Raw genomic sequence first — 22,552 nt, 5'->3', positions numbered from 1 at the left:
GGTGCATATGGTTAAGAGACAGTGGAGAGCAGTAGAATCTTAGCGGGATGAGCCATTTCACACGCACCCATATTGTCCTGCATCTTGCGTGACGTGACATGGCTAACATACTTAACTTTGAAGTGACTATGATCGAGAAAATAAAGGTGCATATATAGTTGAGAGACAGTGGAGAGCAGTAGAATCTTAGCTGGATGAGCCATACGCACGCATAGCCATTAGAGCCCATACCCACTCATCGAGTTCTTAATACTTTTTTTTTTTTTTTTTTTTTTTGTTTTTGTTCTTGATTCCACCTTTTCATACACTATCTATCACTCACACTTTCTTTCTCTTTCTCTGTTTGGAGAGAGAGAAGAAAATGTCCCACACAAATCAGTAACCCATTACTGCAAATCTTCCTTTCTTCCTTCAATTCTCTCAACCACAATTTCACAATGTTTGATTTCATCATTTTCTTCTTCTTTATTCTCCTGGCTCCTTGTAAATCTTCTGAAATTTCTGCAGCTGCTCGGAGATTGCTTCACCAGCCCTTTTTCCCGTATGATTCTGTGCCTCCGGCGGAGCTCCCGTCGCTTCCGGTACCACCGCCGCCGGATCCCAAATACCCATTTTCCACTACCCCTCCTGCAACTCCGGATGGGTCTCCATTCTTTCCGACGTATCCAGGAACTCCTCCTCCGCCCACGCCTGCGAGCATTGCAACGTTTCCGGCGAATATTTCTTCTCTGATTCTCCCTCGTTCGTCTCCGTCTGGTTCCAGTTCTAAGAAGGTTGTTCCATTGGTTGTTGCTGCGGTTGTTTCTGTTGTTTTGGTTGTTTGCATTGCTGGGTTTTTGTACTGGCGGCGGCGTAGTCGCCGTGGGTTGGCTGAGGATAAGACGTTCAGATCCGAAAGTAGTAGCCGGTTGTGTCCGGTTCCGAGTGTTGAAGTCGGTAATGGAATTCCTAAGTTGAGACATCCTTCTGCTTCTAGCTCTGAGTTTCTGTATTTGGGTACTCTTGTGAACTCGAGAGGAATCAACGATCGTTCCGTTGGGGGAGCTCGTGTGGCTGATCCTAGGCCGTTGGATTCGCCGGAGCTTCATCCGCTTCCGCCGCTGAACTTCGGTCGGTCGAATGAGAAGCAAAACGGTGGAAATGGAGATGAGAGATCGATGGGAGATGAAGAGGAGGAGGAATTTTATTCTCCTAAAGGTTCTCTCGGCGCGATTGGCTCGGGATCTCGAAGAGTGCTCGCAACAATGGCGGCTGAAGATTTGCTTGGCAAAACCAGCGATTCGAGCTCCACTTCGTATTCCACATCCAGCGGTTCGGTTTCGCCGGCGAGATCACGTTCTAAGAGTCTCTCTCTATCCCCACCGGCGAGTTTGAGCCCTAGAAGATCTGTTCAAAATGACTCTTCTCATTTCTCTGTTTCTGCTACTGTAGCGACGGAGCAGCTTTCGCCACCATTGACGCCGCCTCTTTCCCACGGCGGAGGGGAATCGGACGATGGCGGAAAATCTCATTGCCCTTCTCCATTGCGTTTATCGACGGAGAAAGCTCCGGAGAAGAGCTCCACCGCGTCTTCCTCCCGGAGATTTTCTAATGCTTCAGTTCACAGTGCGATGTTACCAATTTCAGCAACCAACAAGGATTTGGATAATCATGATGAAACGAACAATAATCACGAAGAACAATCTCCAAGACAATCACATAGTTCAGATCCTGATCAGTTTCCTTCTTCTCCTTGTTTATCTCCACTTTCCGATGGAATTTTGGGGAAAGTTCAAATTCAATCGCCGACAGTTTCAAACGTTCGCGACTCGGATTCTGATGCGAAATTTAAGCAACTTCCTTACTCATTTACTTCATCTTCACCTTCATCATCACCGGAGAGAGTAGTTCTGGACTCATCTCCGTCAAGAACATCCATTATTTCCGATCAAAACAGGTCGTCACCGTCACCACCATCACGGGAGAGAATTCTGATGAGTGATTCAGATTCATCAAGGAGAACTTTCGACCACTTTGATCAAGATCTTCAATCTTCTTCTGCAGACATCATTTCTACTGATGTGGATCGACTGCAATCTCCTTCGGGCATCCCTGCCGCTCCTCCGCCACCGCCACCGCCGCCACCACCACTTGCAGCACCTCCTCCACCTATACGTTGTGAAATGCCCATTTCACCTTCAACACCAGTAGGCCAATCCATTCCAATGGCGCCTCCTCCATTAGTGCCTCCATTAAGGCCATTTATAATAGACACTGTGAAAAATGTCTCACCAGTTCAGCTGCCTTCCTGCAATGGCGAATCATCTGAAGACACTCCAAAGCCCAAGTTGAAGCCATTGCATTGGGACAAAGTGAGGGCGAGCTCCGATCGCGAGATGGTGTGGGATCAGCTCAGATCAAGCTCTTTTAAGTAAGTGAAGTCATCTTCAAGTCTTGGGATTGTTTGTTAGATTGATTGTATCTTTAATTGTCGATTCGAACGCTTACTAGAATAGATTTTCATTGCAGAGTGAACGAGGAAATGATCGAAACTCTGTTTGTTGTGAACACTTCCAACTCGAAGGAAACAACTCCACGCCCCGTGCTTCCTACACCTAACCAAGAGATCGGAGTTCTCGATCCCAAAAAGTCGCAGAACATCGCCATTGCACTACGGGCACTTAACGTGACCATAGAAGAAGTTTGTGAAGCTCTTTTAGAAGGTATAACATACATTTCTTAGCTCCATGGTAAAGGTTTATTTTGCTCTAGAAAATCTTTGCTGTACATGATGATCTGGGCATGATTTCTTGTTCATGATACAAAGAATAAGCTGCAACTGCATCGTTACGCCATCTATCGCACGAATATTTTCGAAAACGGATCGTCGTTTACTCTTCCTTTTCTATAGAAAACCTGCATGTTCTTCAGATCTTCCTTTGTTTTGAATATAGAAGCCAGCTTTTAGTAGAACATGTCGACTTTGGATGTTTACATTATCGAGCAACGTTATCAAGTCGGGTTTAGAAACAGAACCTCGAACAAAGCTTAAGTAGGCAATGGTGTCTATTCCGGGCTTCGATTAATAACACGATTCTGTCCCGTCCTGATCAGAAAATGATGATAACATCTTGAGCTATGGATGCAGGTAATGCTGATGCACTTGGATTGGACCTACTTGAGAGTTTGTTGAAGATGGCTCCAACAAAAGAAGAAGAACGTAAGCTAAAGGCATCCAAGGATGTCTCACCTACCAAGCTTGGCCCTGCTGAGAAATTTTTGAAGGCAGTTCTTGATGTTCCTTTTGCGTTTAAAAGGGTGGATGCGATGCTTTACATGGCAAACTTTGAGTCCGAGATCGAGTACTTAAAGAAGTCGTTTGAAAATCTCGAGGTACTAAAATCCCGTCACCCCCGTAAAGAAAACTGTGTGATGCTCCTATGATTGTTGGATACATGGCTAAAAAGTATTATGAAATTGCAGACTGCCTGCGAGGAATTGAGGAATAACAGGATGTTCTTGAAACTCTTGGAAGCTGTTCTCAAAACGGGGAATCGCATGAACGTTGGCACGAATCGTGGGGAGGCACAAGCCTTCAAACTCGACACACTTCTAAAGCTCGTCGATGTCAAGGGTGCAGATGGAAGAACTACTCTTCTACATTTTGTTGTACAAGAAATCATCAGAAGTGAAGGAGCTCGTCTTTGTAGCACAAGTCAACCTCCAAACTCCAACCTGAGCGACGATGTAAAATGCAGGAAAATCGGCCTGCAAGTTGTTTCAGGTCTCAGCTCGGAGCTTACCAATGTGAAGAAAGCAGCGTCAATGGATTCCGATGTGCTCAGCGGGGAGGTCATCAAGCTTTCTAGAGGACTCGACAACATCAGGGAGGCTATATGTTTAAACGAAGCAGCGGGGACAAATCAAAGCACAGAAAAGTTCTCCGAGTCGATGAATAGATTCTTGAACATGGCAGAAGTGGAAATCATCAGAATTCAAGCTCATGAAAGCGTTGCATTATCTCTAGTAAAGGAGATCACAGAGTACTTCCATGGCAACTCTGCCAAAGAAGAAGCTCATCCATTTAGAATCTTCATGGTGGTGAGAGATTTCCTAACGATCCTGGACGGAGTCTGCAAGGAAGTCGGGATGGTAAACGAGCGAACGATCGTGAGTTCGGCACATAAATTTCCAGTTCCAGTGAATCCAACAATACCACAAGCATTTCAAGCTCATCAAAAAGTGCAGAAATACAGTTCTTCTGATGAAGAAAGTGGATAATATCTTCATGGAGGGGTAAAAACTGGATGATCAGGTAGCTTTTTAATTTGTTTTGTCTCTAGAAATTGTGTGGTTCCACAATTTCTACTTGTGTAAATGCCATTGTAAAAGATTTTGAACTGAGTTCTTGTAGAAGATATATATATAAAAAGAAATGATATACCTACTAATTGGTGCACTTGAGATGCATTTTCTCGAGCTCCCGAAATAGATATTATATGGACGGGATTGAAAGGATAAGTCATTCTACTCTTGTAGCATACCATATCTCAACATACACACGTAATTTTTCTACTCTGATACGTGTTCGTAATACTCGCACCGACTAATTACCTTATTGGGGCTCAATGAGTGAGCACCTTTGCTTCATGATGCACTGCAGCTGAAACTCGACGCTTGAGGTTCCGACCATGGGTGTTCCGATGGTGGTGCAGTGGACAGACGCTCGACGCTTGAGGCTCCGAAATTAAGGCTCCAGTCGACATGCAGGCATCGTGCGGCATATGGCGGTGGCGGGTTGATTCTTGAAAATCATTGATCGAGTGTCTTGTGTTTAAAATCTTTTTAGAATTATATCATACATAAGAACAAATGACAATCATCTATATTTTGAATATGGTTCATTCTTTGGCTATGGATTCACCATACATCAAATTCAGCCGTCTGAAATAAAAGAGCTGAGAATCAAGAATCAATTTTTATGTCTCTATGTGGAGAAGTCTACTGGGAGATATCATCAGAACTCGGTCCGGTTCGATTCTCTATCGAGACTAAGCTTCAAGAATACAGAAGTTTTCTAGCGTCGTGAGCTAAACACGGTGTGGGACTGTTTCAGTAATTATCAAACTGAACTCAGATAGCAACAGAAACAAAGCCCGAGTTCGGTTTGGTTCAATTTGATTTAGCTTGCTATAGTTCAGAAGAAAGAGCATATGATACTAGAATACAAGAACACGAAAATAACTTGCCTTCGAAGTGCCGAGTGAACCTTCCATTACGAAACATCCAGCCACCAGAGCTTAAGAGTTCTACAAGCATCCATAACCGATCAAGTCGAAGCTTAGTCCAATCAAGCTAGAACAATGAAGTCGCTCTCTTCAACGTTTTGCTTCTAAAAACGCTCATAGATCCTGTCATCTTGAAGGTTCAGTCCTGAAATCCATTCCAGCATTCAGAAGGCATGCTCGAGATCTAATCCTAACGGTTAACCTGCAAAGGAGCGAGCTATCGATCAATCTAGTCCAGCAAAACAAAGGAGTTAATCCTCATAATCTACTCTCTACCAACAATGTGCAGCCCATTTAACAGAATATTGAATGTCTTCTCATTCATCAGTTTATCCCTCTTCTTCAACTCATCAAGCAAATCAAACGCGTCACTATCCCGTCCTTCCCGACATAATCCTTCCAAGAGGGTTCTGTAAGTAAGCATATCCGGTGCCCGGGAAGTACTCAACATGTCAAAGCAAACCTCAATGGCTTCGTCGAATCGGCATTCCATAGCTAGACTACAAATGAGAATCATATAAGTACTGCTGCTAGGGAACAGACCTTTAACTCTCATTTCCTTGTAAAATTCCAATCCTTGTCCAAGTCTTCCTTTCTCACACAACCCTTTTGCAATGTAACCATATGTATATGCATTTGGTTCACAACCATACAACCCCATTTCCCGAAAAACTCGAATCGCTTCATCGACTTCAAGACACTTAGAAAAAGCTTTGATGATCATGTTCAACACAAACGTATCAGGAATCACACCAGAGGATTTCATTTGCTTCGTTAACGATCGAACCGAATGTAAATACACATAACATACATTCAACTTATTGAATCTCCTAAGCAGTGTATTGAACAGCATTGCATAAGTTTCAAGGTTAGGTTTGCAGTCATCAGATTTCCACATTTTCTTGTACACATCAAAAGCTCGATTAAACAGAAACTTCCGACCACAGCAAAACCTAATCACAGAATTATAAAGCGGCACACTCATTTCACAAGCACCAGCAAGTACCTCTTCGACTAGGGTTTCGGCGAGGTGGTATCTCCGGCGGCAAATTAGGATCTTAATGATTGTTAGATAGGTTAAATCGTTGTGTTTATAGCCGCGCTGTTGAGCCGTCCACCGGAAGAGATCGAGGGCGAGATCGGGGTCCGATTGGGCTTGCAGAGCCTCGTTGACATCGGAAGGGGAGAATCCGGGCTTGAGCTTTTGGATCCATGTTTCGAATTGCTTCTCGAGAGGAGTTTGGGAGCGAACTTTTTGGATTGGGAGGTCAAAATTTTCGGGGGTTTGAGGAGGTAGAACAGTGGATGGTGATGGCGAGCAAAGAGAACGGCGGTGGAGATTGTAAGGAAGAATGGGATTGGGAAGAGATTGAAACAGTGATGAAAGGGGATTGCGTTTACGGGAAGCTGAGAGGACCGGGCGGAGGAATTTTCCGATCATCGTCAGACGACGGCAGCGACGGTGGCGGTGCTTGAAGGTGCAGACGAAATGGAAGGTGGACCTAAGAGGAGGGGGTTGGGTTGTGGGTTTTTGGTAATTGGATTAGTGGGCTGAAATTGGGAGAAAAAAAGGGTTTGATCCATTACCCACAAAAAAAAAAAAAAAAAAAACTCACCATGTTCGTCTCTTCTCGACCGAGCAGTAGTTCTCCAGGGCTGACAAATAGAAATTTAGGCCGTAAAGGAAAGGTACCGACCTCCACTGGTATTTGGCTTTCCTTATCTACGTGGCACTATGTCAGCACGAGAGAAAAAGAGAAAGAATTGAAGAAAGTCAACTCGGAATTGGAGTTGGGTTCAATTATCTCGAAGTTTAGATTGAACTAATTCACACACAAACGTTCGTGGGTAAAAATTAGGTTAGTCGAGCCTAACGAATTGACTGGTATTTTAATACAATATATCTACCTGGTCACATTTGCCCGATTGACGGGTTCGAAAGAATTCATGATCAACTCAGTGAATCATTAGTAATTCATGCAAGGATTGTCATCGAAACTCGCTAAAAATTTCATATTTAAAATTCATCTGGTGAAAGTAAATGATTCATGGCTAATAAATTATTTAAACCTCATACTTACATAAATATATATATATATATATATTTTTTTTTTAATTTTCATTTTTTAGATTTTACATAAATAATTGAGAGAGAGAAAATGGTAAAAAGTAAAAAGTTTATTTCCGGGTAAAAAATAGTTTCAATTATGGAAAGGTAAATACCAAAAATTGAGGGAAATTATTTTAGACGGCGTGAAAATAAAATAATAATAATAAATAAAAGCAAGAGAGAATTTTTTCTCCTTTTATTAATACTATTTTTTCCTTATATTTTTGAAAAGAAATTACTTTTTACTTTTTCTTTTTTTCCCTTTTTCCTAGGAAAAGAAATGGCTTTTGGAAGTAGAAAACATAAAATACAAAGGCCAATGCTTTTTAAATGGAACATTTCTTTTTTTTTTTACCATTCGTTTTTACTTCATAAAGCTGTTAAAATCTTTAATTATTTTTTTATAATAATCAATTAAAAAATCATTTTATTTTCGAGATACATTTAGCTATAATAAATAATTAACGAGACTTTCAAGGACAAAAATGTAAATTAGCTTCCTCTTAATTTTTAAAATTTGAAAATTAAGATTAAAATAATTATTATTTTCAAAGCTGGCATTGGATACTTAGAGAGAGAATAATTTTTTTTTTATTTTTAACCTTGTTTGAAAAGGAGGGAATTTTTAATTTATTCTATTTGTTTTTTATTTTTTTTAATAATAAATAATGGAATTAGAAACTTCCACGAAAGACAATTCCAAAACCTTAATTCCAGAATTTACGGTTCGTTAGAACCATCATATGTCGCCTTCCCAAAAAATAATAATAATAACCAATTAATAAATGGGATAATTAAATAAATTAAACATATAATATAATAAATAATACTATACTCACATTGAAATTAAAAAGTAAGATTTATAATAATTTTTTTAAAAATAATTTAAATAAAAAATGCATTGGATACTGAAGCAGGCGGGGGACTGGCTACCGAGGCTACGATGGAAGGCTGAAGAAGAAGGCAACTCTGTGTTGTTTGCAGAAAATTAATTAAAGTGACTGTCGGTCACCGTTCACTCTTAACGGCTCAATTCCTTTTTTGCCCTTTTCTCTACCCTCCCCTTTTTCCTTTACGGTCACTGCCCTACTTTTTAAAGGCTCTTCTTTTTCAAATAAATAAAACAAATTAAAATTAAAAAAAAAAAAAACGGATTACAAATGGGTGGAGGATGAGAGTCCACTGACTTTAGAGAACGATCATGAATTTATAATAAAAAAATATTTCATTGATACGAGTCATTTTATATAACTCAAAAGATAGTCATGAGAACTTATGCTCAAAATACAATATCATACCTAAGAGTCGGGTTCGTCTAACACAAACTACCCATAATTTCAAAAAATCTCGTGTAGGTTAGGTTGTGGTTGCATTGGCTACAACCAGAACCTGTGTTGACCAATCCCGGTTCTATATGAATAAATATTTTTAGCCTACTATTTTTTTTTTCTTTTTTAAATTTTGTTAGTTCATGACTTCATTTAATTTAATAAAATGAAGCCAAAAAATATATATATATATATATATATATATATATATATATATTTTTTAAAAACTTTTATGCTTTTCCTTCCTCTCTCTCAGCACAGATTCTCTCTCCCTTTCTGCATTGCACATGGCCCAATCCCCTTTCCTTTTCATTTATTTATTTAAATGAAACTTATTTTAATACCATATTTACCCCCAACACTAATTACTATTATATCTTCTCTTTAATTTTTAATTTTGATTTTAATTTATTAGATGCAAAATTAATTTTGAATTTATATTAAAAACCTATTTAATTAAATCAGAAAATTAAAAAAAAAAAAATTAAAAATTCAACCGTAGAAATAAAAATTTAAAGTGAATTAATTAGTTACGTGAAATTAACAAATTAGTTATGTTCACGTGAGATAATGAAACTAAAATATTCCATATTTGTCCCCAACGAACATTGACGAGCACACTCCTCTTTCTTCATCTTCTATATCACCATCCTTCCTCAATCCCTACTCTCTTCATTTCCGCCATTGTTACTCAGCTTCTGCAACAATGGCGATTCCCTTCTCCTCTCTCCTCTTAGCATTCTACTTCCTCTCACTAACAAGTATTCTCACTCCCCTTCTTCATTCTTCATTCTTCATTCTTCCTCCATTTCTCTGTTTCTCTGTTTCTCTGTTTCTGTTTCTCTCTAATCTTCTCCACATTCCTTTCTTGCAGGTGCAAAGATCTCCACTCTCGTCGGAATCAACTACGGCCAGCTCGGCAACAACCTCCCTCCGCCGCCCGATTCCGTCGATTTGATCAAATCCCTAAACGCCCAAATCGTTAAAATCTATGATGTCAATCCCCAAATCCTCAAATCCCTAAACAACTCTGATATCAAGGTATCCGTCATGGTCCCTAACGATCTTATCATCAACATTTCGTCTAATCAGAACCTCGCCGATCACTGGGTTCGTACCAATATCCTCCCGTTTTACCCACAGATCAAAATCCGGTACCTCCTTGTCGGAAACGAAATCATCTCCTCCACCGGCAACCAAACCTGGATCAGTTTGGTGCCGGCGATGCGCCGAATCAAACGCTCCTTGAAAACTTATGGGATTCATAAAGTGAAAGTTGGAACCTCCTCCGCCATGGATGTTCTTCAATCGTCGTTTCCGCCGTCGAACGGGACTTTTCGGGCGGATATTTCCGATCGGGTCATGAAACCGATGTTGCAGTTTCTGAACCGGACGAAATCGTTCTTCTTCCTCGATGTTTACCCGTTTTTCCCCTGGGCTTCTGATCCTGTCAACATCAAACTCGATTACGCGCTATTTGAATCGAAGAACATCACGTATTCGGATCCGGGTTCGGGTTTGACCTACACGAGTCTCTTCGATCAGATGGTGGATTCGGTGATTTTCGCGATGAAACGTCTTGGGTACCCGGATATTCGGATCTTCATCGCCGAAACCGGCTGGCCCAACGGTGGCGATTACGACCAAATCGGCGCCAACATCCACAACGCCGCCGTGTACAACCGCAATATCGTGAAGCGCGTCACTGCCAAGCCGCCAGTGGGGACTCCAGCTCGACCGGGGTGGGTTCTGCCGACGATTATATTCTCTCTGTATAACGAGAATCAGAAACCGGGTCTTGGTACAGAGAGGCATTTCGGCCTATTATACCCAAACCGGTCGGCCGTGTATGAGATGGATTTGAGTGGGAAGACGCCGGAGGCAGATTTTAAGCCGCTACCGGCGGCGGAGACGAACGAGCCGTACAAGGGGAAGATTTGGTGCATGGTATCAAGGGGGGCCAATAAGAGTGAGGTTGCAGGGGCATTAGCGTGGGCTTGTTTACAAGGGAATAAAACCTGTGAACCGATACAGAAAGGCGGTCCGTGTTACGAACCGGATTCTTTGATACGACATGCGAGCTTTGCGTTTAGTTCGTACTGGGCCCAGTTTAGAAAGGTTGGTGGGACCTGTTACTTTAACGGGCTGGCCACTCAGACCATCAAGGACCCAAGTAAGTTGATTTTATTTTATTTATTTATATTTTTAAAAATTCTAAATATTTTATTTATTAATTAAATTTGAAATTTTATTTCTCAGGTTATGGAAAGTGCAAGTTCCCGAGCGTCACTCTGCAAGGATGATGACGTAATAAAGAAATTTTTATAAGTTTTATTTTTCGTTTATGTTTTTATTTTTTATTTTTAAAATTTAAATTTCATGGTTGATTTAGGAGGGTAGTTTGGGCATCCCATTTCCCTAGAAGTATTAACTACGGAATGGCTGAAGACTAGTTTTATTTTATTTTATTTTTATTTTTATTTTTATTTTGTTGGTAAGAAAGAAATGGGCGCCCAAATCACCTTTCCATTTTCACTAATTCCACTCACTATTTTTCTGACATCTTTTGCCACGCGTGCAACCACCTTTTCAACGCCATTTTTATGTCCACAACGGCTACTTTTTGTACCAGCAAATATGAAAAATTCAATACCACTTTTTGTACCAGCAAATATGAAAAATTCAATACCGTTGGGGTTAATATATATAATTAATAACCGTTTAATTTTTTAAAATTTTAGATATGTGTATGAATAAATTTATAAATTCAATTTAATAGAGCTCATAAAATTAATAACCGATGAGCCGGAGCTTCGTTCTTTCAATACTCAGAACAAGACCTTGCAACGGAAAAGGGCAAGAGCAATCGACCTGTTCAGCTGCCAGGTTTAGGAATGGTGCTGGGTAAGGTCATTTTGCCCCTCTAATACGATCTGAATTTGATTCTGATGGCCGACATAGATCTGGTGAGATTTGTGGGCTACGATTTGACACCAAATATTGAGAGGAATGAGTTTGGGAGATGTTATGCCATTAGCATATCCTCTCTGTTTATTTTGCTAAATATAAGAAGAGAGAAATTAGAAGCAGCCACCGAATATTCCATTTTCAAATTCCAATTATTCCCATTATATTCCTCTTTGAACAGAATAAATAAATAAAAATTCCTCAGTCTCTGATATATTCTTTGATTTATTCCTCCAATCAAAACCTCCTCTATATAATTCAACCTGATCGCCGTCTAAAATCACCAAAAAAAAAAAAAAAAAACTAATTAATGGCGATTCTTCACCGGCTCATCGGAAATCATGACCGGCGCCAGCAGCCACAGCCGATCTTCGGAAGCGAACACTCGGCCGACGAGTGCCTTTCTGAGATGGTGGTTGATTTTTTTGAAGGCGGTGAATGCCGGAGTAGTTCGCCGGCGGGTGATTTTTTTGACGCGACGGAGATGAATGTTGTGGAGACGGATTGTACGGCGGCGGTGGGTGAAATTCGAAGAATGGTAGCTTTGAACGACGGCTATGTGGAGCCTTATAGAGAATTGCTTGTGGGTGATGTTATGGAAGCGGCGGCGTCTTCGTCAAACGGTGACGTTTCGCGGCGGAGGTTGGTGACGATCCTTCGTGAGCTTCATCATGATGCGGCGATTTGTAAGACGAAATGGGGAGGCTCCCATGGTGTCGCCGCCGGTGACTATGAATTCGTCGACGTCGTCAGTGGGAAAATTCGGTACTCAAAATTGAAATGTTAATTATTATTATTATTATTTTAGCATCGAAAGTTATTCTAATCGAACTCATTTATCAATTAGCTACTTGATCGATACGAACTTTCCTGCTCAGTTTGAAATCGCGAGGCCGACAATCCAATACACAAAGATATTAAAATCTCTACCTTTAATTTTCATCGGAACAGCGGAGGAGTTGAAGAAGATCGTGAGAATCATGTGTGACGCTGCAAAGAGATCACTAAATCTTACGAATCTTATAGTACCACCATGGCGAAGAAATGGTTACATGCAAAATAAATGGTTGGGGTCGTACCGTCGAACTGTAAATCCAATTTCTGACAAGTTTCCAACATCTACATCAAAAAACACGACCCATTGGCAGGTGAAGTGCCGGTGGATTGGGTTCGACGATACCTCTTCCATGGAAGTCAACGATAATGCATCTGTTTGTGTGATTTAAGATACGGGACATGTTCTTGTATAAATAATGATTTTTTTAAATAAAATTAAGTGGATAAGATATTAATTCTAATTCTATTATATTATCGAGCTAATTATTATTTTTTTAATTAATAATTTAATAGCTAATTAATTATCATTGAGGTTACTAATTTGATTTATAATTATTAGTAATTAATTAAAAAATATATAGATACATTTTTCATTATAATTATTTTTTTTCAACGTTATTTTGTAATTAATATGAAAAATATTACCTATGTAATTATTATTGGCGGTCTCTAAATTTATAAATTCATTATTATTGCCCAATATTTCGAAAAAGAAAATAAGAAAAAAAAAAAAAAAAAAAAAAAAAGAGGAAAGAGATCCCCCGCCAAATTCCTCAGGATGGTTGAAAATGGCGGCTTCGCGGCTTCACTTCACTGCAAGCAGTGTAGGATGAACACTGCTGAAGATTCTCCATTATCTTCATCTTTATGCCCTTCTGATTCTTCCTTCTCTGTTTGTAATTCTTATCTTCATAAAATGCGATCCCAAACCTCAACAAACGAAGTCGGTGTTAGGTTAGACTACGATCCTGATCGCTTGCTGAAGCCCTTAGAAACGACGCAATCTCTCCACCATGAGCAACCGATCTGAACGTGGGAAGGATAATCCCTATATTCAATTCTCTGCTGCCTCATCGTCATCTGCTCAACCTGGGAAGCGTTCGTCTTCTTTAACTCTAATCCCTTCCGTTCTCTCTGTGATGATTTAGGGTTTTGATTTGTTCTTTTGAAATTTTGATTTTATGTTCAGGTGATAAGATGTGGGATACGTTAGGTCGCTGCGGGAAGATGTTGGAAGATTATGGAAAAATGGCAGGGGAGGCTGTAGGAAACGTCTGGCATCACAGTTAGTTTTTTTTCCTCGATCAAATTTTATTTTCAATCGAACTTTCGTTTTCAGTAAGAAATTTGTTACTTCATGCTGAAAATCTTAATATATTATTCAATAATTTCCTTTGTATTTGCGTAGTTTCTCTGTTCTTCATCAAATTTGCTCCTTCATGCCGAAAATCCTTATATATTGTTCAATAATTTCCTTTATATTTGCATAGGATTTATTTAAGCTTCCGATGAACTGATTCAATTAGTGAAATAGTTCCTGCTTGATCAGGTTTCTTTGAGTGAACTTGGTGATACCAAAGTCATGTTGATGAACTTCCATGTTTGTGTCTAATCGGTCTAACGTTAATAACTTGTTAGACATTTATGTTTGTGTTTAATAGATTCCCGAATTTCAAGAACTATCTACATGGTTTTTAAACTTTCAATTTCGTGTTTAATAGGTCTTAAAACTTGTAACTTTGTGTCTAACTTTCAAATTTTAGCCGACATATTCACCATTATTTAAATTTGACAAACCTATTATACATAAAATTAGATGTTTTTGTCCAATAGAACATTAAACTTTTGATTTTATGTCCAATAGGTCTGTGAACTTGTTGAATAAGCTAAGAACTAATTAGACACAAAATTAAAGGCTCAAGGTCTTATTAGACGCTTTTCAAAGGAGTTTGACACAAATGGATAATATCACCATTTGGGTGGCATCTAATAGAACTGAGAAAGAACATGTACGAATGAGTCGATTTTGTTTTGGGAGGGCCGCTAATGTTCTTTCTATATTGCTTGCTTCCTTGAGTGTTGATTCTTAGTGCGCTTAGATGCATGCCAAGATGTATTAGCTCCTAATGTAAATATGTTTTGACAGTAAAAGTTAGTCCAAGCATTGCTGATGCTGCAAAGGCCCGGCTTGTCCAAGGGACAAAATTACTTGCCGAAGGAGGACCTGAAGGAGTATTCCGGAGTACGTTTGGTGTTCTTCCTGGAGAGAAATACTTGCACTCGTATGCTTGCTATCTGTATGCCCCCTCTGGCCCTGTTAATGGGACTCTTTACATATCCACAAAAAGACTGGCTTTCTGTAGTGAATCCCCTGTCGGTAACTCTCCATCTCCTGGCCAGCCACAGAGTGCCTACTACAAGGTATGGTTAACCCATTTATTGGGGACGCTTAAGTTGTGATATAACTAAAAATGAAGTATTCCTCAAATTTATATCAAAGTTTAGTTACTTTTACCTTTCGCATTTTCAGCATGGATTTGAGTGGATTACTATAAAGCTTCTTGCATAATAAGCATTAAAATGTGTTCTTGACTGTTCTTTTTTTTTTGGCACGAGTACAATTGGGATATATGTCAAATTATGGATAAAAACATGAAATCTACCGGCCTCAGATGTTAAGATGAATTTTAACCATATGAAATCTACTTGGACTACATGCGGGACAAATCCCATTGGAAATAGTTGGTGTGAGTTTGTCAAATGTTGTTCGACAAGCTGCCAATTGGTAGTATGAGAGGTTGCCACTTGGGGCCTATAGATTTCATATCTACTCGAGTACAGAATAACACAATTTAGTGACTAGGAGTGTAGGGAGAGCCTGTTGCGCCTTGTTTTTGTTTGACCGGCCTATCCTCTTTCGAGAAGCAAGCTCCCTCTGGTTGTCCAGTCCTTGGACGGCTCTCGGTTTTTGCGCATGTTGGGAGATTAGGTGATAGTTTCAAGACTCGAAAGCTTGACACTATTTCTTTGAGTAAAGGGTTTTTTTCTTTACTAGTCAAGTGGTAAGGTAGGACGTATCTTAGGCCATTTTCCCCTTACAATGATTCTCGGTCCTCTACTGAAGTCAATGGTATGCCTAAACTATGGGATCACGAGTCCTAGTTGGTTAGAAGCTTGCCTGATAATTTTGGCCAACCCCCAATCCACTTCCACAATACCTGGTTAAAGGTGATACAATAATCATATATGATCCAAGTAAAAGAAGATAGTAAACTGCTTTGAAGGAGTCTAGACTCGAAATTGGATTATTTTTTAGAAACCCTGACTTCTTGAAGTTGGCTTCAAACTACCAGAAATTTCTTCATAGTTCTTACTGAGTTCATGGTTTGCAAAATCGAAAAAACAAAACTTAGCTGATAAATTGAAATGAAAATTTACCATAAGAAAAGGCGTTCTGAGCCCTGGATCTTGTTTAGCTACTCCAATTATGTTGCAGAGATTAGAAATTGATTTGCATCTATTCCTCTTAGATATCTGAACAATGTTGACCTGAATTAATTGGAATGTTGGCAGAATGAATCTTTAGCTTAGCTATGGGATTTTCTTAGCACTTAACTATTTAGAGCCATCTCTCAAGCATGTTTATCAATTTGTAGGTGGTGATAGATCTGAATCGCCTGGCAACAGCCCACCCTTCTCCAAATCTTCTCAACCCCTCAGAAAAAGACATTCACATAGTCACAAAGGATGGGTATGAGTTCTGGTTCGTAGGATTTTTATCGTTCAGCAGTGCTCTGAAGAGTTTAAACGAGGCACTAAAGCACTCCCATGCCCAGTTTGGATGAACTCAAATGATCTCATCATGCCTTTGTCTTGTTACTTGTAGTGTGCTTGCTTTTGTTCTAATAAGATGTTGCAGTTTATTGGATGTGTGTCTTGAAAAAGCTGTGTACGTTATGGTGGTGGACATAAAATAAGGGTTCCTTTAACTTCAACAATGCTTTGTAAATCTTGTAGAAACCATGCCTTTTGGACTTGTGAATTGATCATTTGTTTTGCCCTCTCTTTTGAAACTTTGGTGGATGATTTTGGAGATGGAAATGGTGTATATGCTTCCTCATGTTAACTTCCTTACATTTTTTTGGCCAATCCTTTAGTCTGATAGTCTGATCGTATCACGGTCGTATGCTTCGAACAAAAAGGTTCGTCGTACAATTTTGGCGACTACAAAAATCAATGAGTATCTCCCTTTCATATGGTTTTAAAATTTATATTAGATACAAAATTCAAAATTTTAATTTTTAGTGTTATTTACTCGATATAGTTTTTAAAATATTAAAGATATCAATTATTAACTTTTCATACTTTCTTATTGAAATCATGAAGTTCTCAAGAAAACTGGCATCCCCATAAACACAAAAGCCTGGCCAAATTCCTTCCGTCGAACTAGGTGGGCTTTTCATGGCTACTAACAATGAAGTTCTCTTCCCCCTGTTTTCTGTATCCCTCTAGCTCAACCATGGCTACACTCACTACCATCGTTCTTTGAATCGTTTTCTCGGTGAACCAATGCTTCCAGAGTTTCTATCATGATCAAAGAAATCATCTCAAGTATTGCCGATTGGTGGTCGAAGAAATTCTCACTTGAATCGATTTTATTTCATTCACTGAGTTCTTTAATGCTGAAAGAAGCCGTGCAGCAGCTCGTTTCATGTCGTTGGTTGTCGGTAAGATTCCCCAATAACTACGTCATCATCTTCACAGTGTTTTGATTCTCAATCCTGATTATGATCTTCTTAAAACCGAGATCCATCGTCTTCGTCATCATCTGCTTCTGCATTTCTAAATGGGGAAATTTTGCTTTCTCCTGCTATGCACTTAAGGTGTTTGTAATAATTCCTCTGTGAATGCTGATGCTCTCTTTTTTGTCCATTTCCAATAGGTAGCGTGTTTGTAATAACACCAGGTGCGTTGAGGCTGCAGCAGATAGCGTCTGGAATCATTGTCAGTTCTTTTCTCAATTCAATTTCTTTTCTGAATGTGTTGATTTTTACCCAAGAATCTAACAAGATGTAAACACACAAACTAAAGCTTCCAAATCAATTGCATTTAACAAACCGATCAAAACACACAAACTAAAGCTTTGAAATCAATTGCATTAACAAACAGATCAAAACACACAAACTAAAGCTTCGAAATCAATTGCATTAACAAACAGATCAACTTGTTGGCTTTTATAGCGACTAACAACTTTAGAAAGCATAAAATTAGCCATAGGAAAAACAACCACCTTAGTGGTTCTACCATTCCTAGAGAAGTGGACATCAACCTAGAGAAAAGGTCTAGTATGACCATTTTTAACACAAGAAACCCATTGCTTCACTTTGATATTGAAATAAGATTTAATTCTCTCATCTCTTTGACATAACTGGTAAAGCTTTCAGTGAATTTGTTCTAAACAATTGAAAGAGTTTCTTTCTGTATAGCAATAGTTTCGGATTTCCCTTAAGTTGTCATTGAGCCCCAAACAATTAATGATAACTTCAAATATCAAATGACATGTTAGAAGTTCAAACAAAACCAACTTTATTTTGCAAGAGTTTGTTTGTTCCTTTTGGCGTTTCTAGAATAATGAAATTGAGCCAACTTCAGCATAGCTCATCAATTGAACAGGCATACTATAGCAGCCCATGCTCAGATTAGGAATCCAGATTCAGCACCTAATGGCCTTGGCATTCCCCTACATCTCCCACGACATAGTCACATTACTTACTTCTCTCTTCTAAAAGTGAAGACTATCTCCACAAACAAACACGAGCCCTTCCAACATGTTTTGTCCTCACTACCTGCATCCTAGGAAAATTTCTAAGAGGTCACCTAACATAAAACTAGTCCAAACAAAGTACGCTTAACTATGAAGTAGTACTTATGATTGAGCCACCGAAAAAGAAGGTGCATCTTGTTTGTATAGGTAGAGACTTTCACTTCTTTTAAGTCTTTCTTAGTCATCCTATCCTCAGGATCGCTCTCATTAGAACATGGTCTCGGTTTATTCATGTACTCCTTTACTCAGAGCTAAAAGGTCATGAAATCTCCACTCAACATATTATTAAACTAGAAAAATAAATAAATAAATAAATAACCCTGAATTTTTATCCATGATTGATGTCTTCTCAAGCTTATTATGTTCTAACCTACCATATATGTTTCTCCAACAGTGAAACTTAGTTCTAGTGTCACTGATGCAGCCATGGTCAGGCTTCATCAATGGGCGAGTTACTTACAGAAGGTGACTATGAAAAAGTGTTCCAGCAGACGTTTGGTTTTACTGATGGAGACAAATACTTGGGCCTTTGCTTGCGTCTGAACACTTCCTCTGGGCCTGTAAATGGGACTCTATACATATCCACAAAAATGGTGGCCTTCTATAGTAAGTTTCCTCTTCGTCACTCTTCGTCTCCTGGCCAGCCACAGTGGATCCATGACAGGGTATGTCTGACCCTATTATTCTTGAAAATATTTTTCTCTGATGAATCTGAAACAGAATTGGGTATGGAATTTAGGCCATATTTGGTAACGTAAAACAAAATGGTGTAAGAGTACTAATAGGAGTTATGTTAGGAATGTTAGTAGAATAGTAGCAAGGGCATAGCAATAATTAATTAGGGGTGTCTTGGCTGTAAATAGTGGGAGTTAGGGACCGTAGAAGAGGGATCATTCTGGGACTTAGGAGGGAGATTACCCTCTTAAAAGGCTCTTATATGGTAGTTTCTCTTTGATATTGCAATATTTTAGTATCTTGTGTTTTCTGTGTTTGGGTACCTAACAAATGGTTATCTAAATATTTGCTTCTCGTGTTTGATGTGTTTTTTGAATTTTGAAGAAAAGATAAGCTTGAATGGATACAGAACTACTCATATGTTTGAGAGTCTGAGACTCTCTAGAAAAAGTTACTACTGGCAACTGTCACTAATCAAGTCCCCACCTACATTTACTTTTCTCATCTAACTCGTAGTGAGGGCCATGTTTCTTTCACTTCCAAAAGATCTTGTTCTAATACTTGTTAGCGAGCTAGATTGTGTGCACCTTGAAGTCTCACGAGACAATCACCTAACCCTACTACATATAGTTACCAAGATATCGTAAAGAATATTAAATCATAGGTAGGTGGCTAGCATGACTTGAAATCAAAAGATAGTAACTAGTTGGTGGCCGAGTTTGTCTGTAGAATTATTCTCTGAACTTGCATTAGTGTGGTTATCTTTTATGTTCTTCAGAATTTGAAACATAGTAGAACTGCAACTTAGGAAACATTCATATGGATTGTTGCAACAGTTTGATTCTAACCCCAGTTGACTCCTGTGAATTCAATTCGACATTTTTTGCCCCTCTTTCTTTTTCTTTTCCATTTCGTTACTTGTGATAGAAAATAATTGAAGTCCAAATCCATAAACATTCAAGAACAACAAGCCTTCAAATTCAAGAATAGTTATGAAAAGATTTGTGCATATAAGAAAACTAAAATCATATGAGACAAGAGAGAAACATCTAGATTTTTGACATGGATCTGGATCCGAATCTGTGAGGATTAAAGTAATGTGTTTACGATCTTCCTCAAGAATATAACTTGGACTTAAACTGAAAAAACATAGTATATTAGGGACTACGTCTCTAGTGGAATGGTATTATTCCTACTGGCCTTCCATAATCTTCTAATCGGATCACTTGAGCCCATAATTCAGTGCCATTTACTACACCCATTAAATACTCTAATATAATTTTCCTTTATTTGTTACCCACTTTGAATTAAACAATAAATTGGGCACCGTGGCATCAATGACAATAGGTGGAGGAACTGAAAATGTAAGGATGCAGTGTCTGATCTGCCAGTAGGATACCATTGATGGAGTGTCAGTTCACAGAAACCTTATAAAACTCATTCTTGGACATCCGTCAATTAATACATCCTGAACAGACACCCCCCCCCCCCCCCAGCTTGGCCAAGAAGACTCTCTCTCTCTCTCTGCAATCTGTCTAATGATATCTCTTGATGATTATAGAAGAGTAAGTTTTGCTGAATGTGTTCTTCTTCCTCGTTTGGTCCCTCTTATCTCAAATCAGTGCATAAAAATAACTCGGATTTATGGAACTATCTCCCGGGCCTCACATATTTCTTCTACTAAAGTTAGTGTGAGATCTCTCACGTCCGTTGGAGAAGAGAACGAAACATTTCTTATAAGAGTGTGGAAACTTCTCCTAGTAGATGCATTTTAAAACCGTGAGGCTGACGGTGATATGTAACGGGCCAAAGCGGACAATATCTGCTAGCGGTGGGCTTGGACTGTTACACTTACCCAATGGCTTGGATTGAGAATCTCCCTTCCTATGTTTCCTTTTAAAGTATTTGCTAGAAAATTGTGTTTGTGTTACCACTTGATATTGCATTCAGTGATTGGTATCTGCATTCACTTGAGTAGAACCAACCGTAATAATTAGCGAAACGAATCACCAAGCTTCTTGTTGTTCTATCTTTTTCACCCACCTTTTCAACTATGGATCTTCTGTTAATCTCTTTTTTGGGTTCCTTTTCATGACCATGATGAATATGTAGGTGGTGAAAGCGGTTTGATCAGTTGGGGAAAATCAATGCTTCATCAAACCTCAAGGACCCTTAACAAAAGAAGTACAACCAAACAATCACGTGGGACTTTCATGAATTCTAGTTCATGGGATTCATTTCATATAACACGGCTGTCATAACTTCGAACGGTAGCGATCCCATACGTCGGTCCGAGGGAACCGAAACACAACGAGCGAAACCAACACTTCGTTCTATACTCTGTTTACATACATCTTCCTGTTTTGGTGAAATGGGATTCAAAATGATCCTCGAGTAGAAACTTTGAATGAACAAACTTTATCAGTTGAACCATCATCCATCCAATGGGTGGATACTTGTAAATATTTGTAATGATAAGAAACTCCTCTTGTTTTTGCAAATATTTTCATTCAATAAAGTTCTCTGTATCTTACATTTGTGAAATGGCAAAGGTTGCTTTGACTTCAGATTATCATTGATTACTCGCAGGTTGTGCAGAAATTCTAGTGGATGCCTTTATCATCTTCATTTCACTTTTTACAATAATATTCATAGTCGAGTTAGTCTAATAGTCAATGATAGTCATGTAAAGGGTTGATCGGGAATGAGTATAAGTCACGGTGGCTACCTACCTAAGATTTAATATCTTACAAGTTACCTTAGTGACCAAATGTAGTAAAGTCAGACAGTCGGTCTGTGTGAAAATAGCCGAAGTGCACAACATAGCTCAAATACTTATCAGTTTAAGTATGATTTCTACCCGTGATTAAATTACTTTAAGTTGTAACGAAATTCACGTAGACTTCTGAGTTTCAAACTATACAAATCTTATCGACAAATAACTTAACGTCCTTAGGATCGAAATTGTTCCTTTGTGCCTTTATTTTCTAATCTCCCATGATTAAAGCGTTTATTAAGGATTTAATCTCATCATTTAAACTTTTGACAAATCTTTGTCCCTCTCTTTAGAGATTATGATCAACCAAATTACTCAAACTTTTGTTCAATTTTATGCCAAAAGTGGAGAGAATAAGGGAAAAGGGCATTGGATAATATCTTTTATTATTTTCCTTTTATTTCTTTTATTTTATTAATATTTTTATAATTTATACTCTTTTGTTCCAAACTAATATCTTTAATTTATTTTTCATTAAAATAAAACTAAGGATTAAAAAAATTAAAAGGAAAATATAACTTTTCCCTTGGGGCATTTTTGGACAACAGTAATTAAATAAGCAAATGAGACTGACGTACTACCAAATTTGTACTTTTTTATTTTTATTTTTATTTTTTTAATCTTTTTTATTTTATTTTTATTTTTTTGAATTTTAGTGGGAAAAAGGGCAAAGGAAACTTCTCTTGCTGTCTTGAAACATATTATTATATTTTTTATATCAAATATTAAAAATAGTTTTTTTTAAATAAAAAAAATTGAAGAGTACAA

At 38.5% G+C, this 22,552-nt stretch overlaps 6 protein-coding genes across 8 annotated transcripts; 5 read left to right on the top strand and 1 right to left on the bottom strand.

Annotated features, from left to right (window-relative positions):
* The first annotated feature begins 279 nt into the window (after positions 1-279).
* LOC111794800 (formin-like protein 1) lies at positions 280-4,449 on the top strand. The gene is made up of 4 exons (XM_023676940.2): positions 280-2,410; positions 2,509-2,702; positions 3,128-3,372; positions 3,463-4,449. Exons 1-4 carry the CDS (start codon positions 438-440, stop codon positions 4,258-4,260), a joined length of 3,210 nt encoding a protein of 1,069 aa, XP_023532708.2. The 5' UTR covers positions 280-437; the 3' UTR covers positions 4,261-4,449.
* A 389-nt stretch (positions 4,450-4,838) lies between these two features.
* Positions 4,839-6,824, bottom strand: LOC111794801 (Tetratricopeptide repeat (TPR)-like superfamily protein). Its single transcript, XM_023676941.2, has one exon. The coding sequence runs from the start codon at positions 6,706-6,708 to the stop codon at positions 5,533-5,535; it is 1,176 nt and encodes a 391-aa protein (XP_023532709.2). The 5' UTR covers positions 6,709-6,824; the 3' UTR covers positions 4,839-5,532.
* A 2,483-nt stretch (positions 6,825-9,307) lies between these two features.
* Positions 9,308-11,265, top strand: LOC111794711 (O-Glycosyl hydrolases family 17 protein). The gene is made up of 3 exons (XM_023676824.2): positions 9,308-9,466; positions 9,580-10,878; positions 10,965-11,265. Exons 1-3 carry the CDS (start codon positions 9,412-9,414, stop codon positions 11,006-11,008), a joined length of 1,398 nt encoding a protein of 465 aa, XP_023532592.2. The 5' UTR covers positions 9,308-9,411; the 3' UTR covers positions 11,009-11,265.
* A 668-nt stretch (positions 11,266-11,933) lies between these two features.
* On the top strand, positions 11,934-13,141 carry LOC111796130 (uncharacterized). 2 transcript variants are annotated; one of them, XM_023678840.2, is made up of 2 exons: positions 11,934-12,437; positions 12,624-12,792. In XM_023678840.2, exons 1-2 carry the CDS (start codon positions 11,983-11,985, stop codon positions 12,658-12,660), a joined length of 492 nt encoding a protein of 163 aa, XP_023534608.2. In that variant the 5' UTR covers positions 11,934-11,982; the 3' UTR covers positions 12,661-12,792. The 2 variants fall into 2 exon arrangements, with proteins under 2 accessions (XP_023534608.2, XP_023534607.2); XM_023678839.2 differs by having other exon boundaries at positions 11,938-12,437; positions 12,520-13,141.
* Positions 13,142-13,347: 206 nt separating this feature from the next.
* Positions 13,348-16,572, top strand: LOC111795524 (GEM-like protein 2). Of its 2 annotated transcripts, none has more exons than XM_087124256.1 (4): positions 13,348-13,602; positions 13,700-13,794; positions 14,656-14,930; positions 16,166-16,572. In XM_087124256.1, exons 1-4 carry the CDS (start codon positions 13,523-13,525, stop codon positions 16,352-16,354), a joined length of 639 nt encoding a protein of 212 aa, XP_086980382.1. In that variant the 5' UTR covers positions 13,348-13,522; the 3' UTR covers positions 16,355-16,572. The 2 variants fall into 2 exon arrangements, with proteins under 2 accessions (XP_086980382.1, XP_023533770.2); XM_023678002.2 differs by having other exon boundaries at positions 13,348-13,607; positions 13,699-13,794.
* A 1,975-nt stretch (positions 16,573-18,547) lies between these two features.
* On the top strand, positions 18,548-21,609 carry LOC111794963 (GLABRA2 expression modulator). The gene is given in 4 exon segments (XM_087123898.1): positions 18,548-18,566; positions 18,728-18,775; positions 18,778-18,998; positions 21,131-21,609. Coding segments are annotated over 4 exon segments (564 nt in total). The 3' UTR covers positions 21,407-21,609.
* The last annotated feature ends 943 nt before the right edge of the window (positions 21,610-22,552 follow it).

The sequence above is a fragment of the Cucurbita pepo genome, chromosome 5, assembly GCF_057944985.1.
Source record: "Cucurbita pepo subsp. pepo isolate OVF chromosome 5, ASM5794498v1, whole genome shotgun sequence".
NCBI classification, from domain to species: Eukaryota; Viridiplantae; Streptophyta; class Magnoliopsida; order Cucurbitales; family Cucurbitaceae; genus Cucurbita; species Cucurbita pepo.
Note: the sequence above shows the minus strand (reverse complement) of the source record. Positions and strands in the feature narration are given on the sequence as shown.

Coding starts and splice junctions, on each gene's coding strand:
- LOC111794800 (XM_023676940.2), top strand. CDS start 438: ATGTTTGATTTCATCATTTTCTTCTTCTTTATTCTCCTGGCTCCTTGT. Junction 2,411..2,508: donor CTCAGATCAAGCTCTTTTAA/GTAAGTGAAGTC, acceptor TTTTCATTGCAG/AGTGAACGAGGAAATGATCG. Junction 3,373..3,462: donor AGTCGTTTGAAAATCTCGAG/GTACTAAAATCC, acceptor ATGAAATTGCAG/ACTGCCTGCGAGGAATTGAG.
- LOC111794801 (XM_023676941.2), bottom strand. CDS start 6,708: ATGATCGGAAAATTCCTCCGCCCGGTCCTCTCAGCTTCCCGTAAACGC.
- LOC111794711 (XM_023676824.2), top strand. CDS start 9,412: ATGGCGATTCCCTTCTCCTCTCTCCTCTTAGCATTCTACTTCCTCTCA. Junction 9,467..9,579: donor CTACTTCCTCTCACTAACAA/GTATTCTCACTC, acceptor CCTTTCTTGCAG/GTGCAAAGATCTCCACTCTC. Junction 10,879..10,964: donor TCAGACCATCAAGGACCCAA/GTAAGTTGATTT, acceptor TTTATTTCTCAG/GTTATGGAAAGTGCAAGTTC.
- LOC111796130 (XM_023678839.2), top strand. CDS start 11,983: ATGGCGATTCTTCACCGGCTCATCGGAAATCATGACCGGCGCCAGCAG. Junction 12,438..12,519: donor GTCGTCAGTGGGAAAATTCG/GTACTCAAAATT, acceptor TTTATCAATTAG/CTACTTGATCGATACGAACT.
- LOC111795524 (XM_023678002.2), top strand. CDS start 13,523: ATGAGCAACCGATCTGAACGTGGGAAGGATAATCCCTATATTCAATTC. Junction 13,608..13,698: donor ATCTGCTCAACCTGGGAAGC/GTTCGTCTTCTT, acceptor TTTTATGTTCAG/GTGATAAGATGTGGGATACG. Junction 14,931..16,165: donor CACAGAGTGCCTACTACAAG/GTATGGTTAACC, acceptor ATCAATTTGTAG/GTGGTGATAGATCTGAATCG.